Below are 2,431 nucleotides of genomic sequence, written 5' to 3' on the forward strand. Positions count from 1 at the left end.
AGTTTTATTACGTTACATATGATAAGAATAGTTTTAGCTAAGAAAGTTTTATTTTTCTAATAGGGTGACTGTGATGGATGTAGTTAATTTAGGGAGTTTAAGGGAGGGCTTGATAACTATATATTTACTAATCATCAGGGCTGACTTTGAATGTTTTATTTTAAAGTTTAGTTCAGTGGGTGGGACGGCCTAGATAGACCAATAGGCCCCTTGTTGTCCTTTAACTATATGTATGTATAAATTACGAAATATGTCTCTATCGTCGTACCCTAAGAAACTGGAGTATATGTTTACTAGATGTATAACCTAAAAGATACCAAGATACATCATATGTAACGTAATAAAAATGGTTGTGTGTATCATTACACCATATGTCGCGTAATAAAAATGGTTGTGTGTATCATTACATCATATGTCGCGTAATAAAAATGGTTGTGTGTATCATTACATCATATGTCACGTAATAAAAAATTGGGATTTTCATGGACACACATGATGATTTTCAATATATCTGCTGTGGTATTTTTCTGCTTTAGTTGGCTTTTATGTTTAATTTCTGTAATGTTTATTGGTGATTAGAAAACATTTTAATACTAGAAATAAACGACCTCATAACACCAAATTATTGTTTTTCTTTAATTGGACAATCAACAAATCCGGTTATTCAGGACCGTTAACTAAAACACAAACAACCGTAACTAAATAAAAACAATAATTTGGTGTTACAAGATTGTTTATTTCTAGTATTCAAAAGTTTTATTTTTGTTTAAACGTAAAACTGCACTTGGACTTTTTGAGCTGTGCCCAACCTACAGGTAGAACCACAAATGTTAGCAATATAGGTCTTAAGTAGGAACATAAGTTGGCCAGTTGGTGAATTCTACACAGTGGTTATCAATCATTCACTCCACAGTTTCTTTTCCACCCCCACCCGAGTCCATTCTTTGCCATCGTCCATCAATATTCTTCTCTACATGCCCCGTGCTATCCACCTTTCCACAGAATATCTATTTCTGAAGATATTTGTTTCTGTATGCACATACAATGCTAGTTTCCACTTCGTTGGGCATTCACAATGTTGTTGTTTTCGTTTCTGACTTAATATGTAAGCACCATTTTGTTTTTTATGCTTCGTTAGGCATTCGCCTTGATGTTGTTTTTGTTTCTGCCTTAGTATGTACGCAAAATGTTGTTTTTGTTTCTGCCTTGGTATGTAATCACCATGTTGTTTTTGTGTGTGTCTTGGTATGTAATCACCGTGTTGTTTTTGTTTCTGCCTTGGTATGTAATCACCATGTTATTGTTTTTGTTTCTGCCTTGGTATGTAATCACCATGTTGTTTTATTCTGCCTTAGTATGTAATCACCATGTTATTGTTTTTGTTTCCGCCTTAGTATGTAATCACCATGTTATTGTTTTTGTTTCCGCCTTGGTATGTAATCACCATGTTATTGTTTTTGTTTCTGCCTTAGTATGTAATCACCATGTTGTTTTATTCTGCCTTAGTATGTAATCACCATGTTATTGTTTTTATTCTGCCTTAGTATGTAATCACCATGTTGTTTTATTCTGCCTTGGTATGTAATCACCATGTTAGTTTTTGTTTTTGCCTTAGTATGTAATCACCATGTTGTTTTATTCTGCCTGGGTATGTAATCACCATGTTGTTTTATTCTGCCTTAGTATGTAATCACCATGTTGTTTTTCGAAGTTTATGATTACAAAATGGGAAATTGATCGATAATCATTTTTCTGAAACGCTAATTCGATGTAGAGTACAACTAGTCTGTTTTTTCAGAGACAGAATCTAAGCAACAGTACTTTCAAGTGAAGCCGTCTGACACAGAGGTTATCGAAGGTCTTACTGCCATGCTCCAGTGCCAAATAAGAAACTTAGCAGGAGCTGTACAATGGAGTAAGGATGGTTTCTTGCTGGGTAAGTGTTTTCAGCAGCACAAACTAACTTCATTGTACTAAGGTATGGAATGTCATTTTACATACTCATCAAGTAGGTATTTGACGAAATGAAGGTTTTGAAATTACTATTCTTATACTTCCTTACAGCTAATGTTAAAAAAATCGGTATGCTAATACTAAACACCAGGAAATCCACCACGTCTTCAGTTATGATGAAAACTAACTTGGAATTGATAATGTTGATGCACAACTTGTTTGTAGTTATTTGTGAGAATGGTAGGAATAGGGAATGTAAATATAAATTTTGAAAAGATGGCAAGGGAAACAAGAAAAACTTTTGCGGGTGTTATCCTATTTCAAAAGTATGTGTATACGGGTTGGTTGTTTGTTTGTTGGAGCAAGTTTAAAAGTTTTTGAGATTTGAAGCAATAACCATTCGCTTTTGTAGCAAACAAATAATGTTCGTATATTTTAATGTTTCCTAAACCTCATGTTCCTAGTTAATAGTATTTTC

The 2,431-nt window shown here is 33.7% G+C and overlaps 1 protein-coding gene across 1 annotated transcript in view; it reads left to right on the forward strand.

Moving 5' to 3' along the window:
• LOC106461526 (synaptogenesis protein syg-2-like) overlaps positions 1–2,431 on the forward strand; it is a 154,983-nt gene that overhangs the window by 67,809 nt on the left and 84,743 nt on the right. The window contains exon 2 of the mRNA XM_022388521.1: positions 1,799–1,936. Coding sequence (XP_022244229.1) covers positions 1,799–1,936 — 138 coding nt within the window. The remainder of the gene's footprint in view (positions 1–1,798; positions 1,937–2,431) is intronic.

This window comes from Limulus polyphemus, unplaced genomic scaffold (assembly GCF_000517525.1).
Source record: "Limulus polyphemus unplaced genomic scaffold, Limulus_polyphemus-2.1.2 Scaffold979, whole genome shotgun sequence".
Taxonomy (NCBI): domain Eukaryota; kingdom Metazoa; phylum Arthropoda; class Merostomata; order Xiphosura; family Limulidae; genus Limulus; species Limulus polyphemus.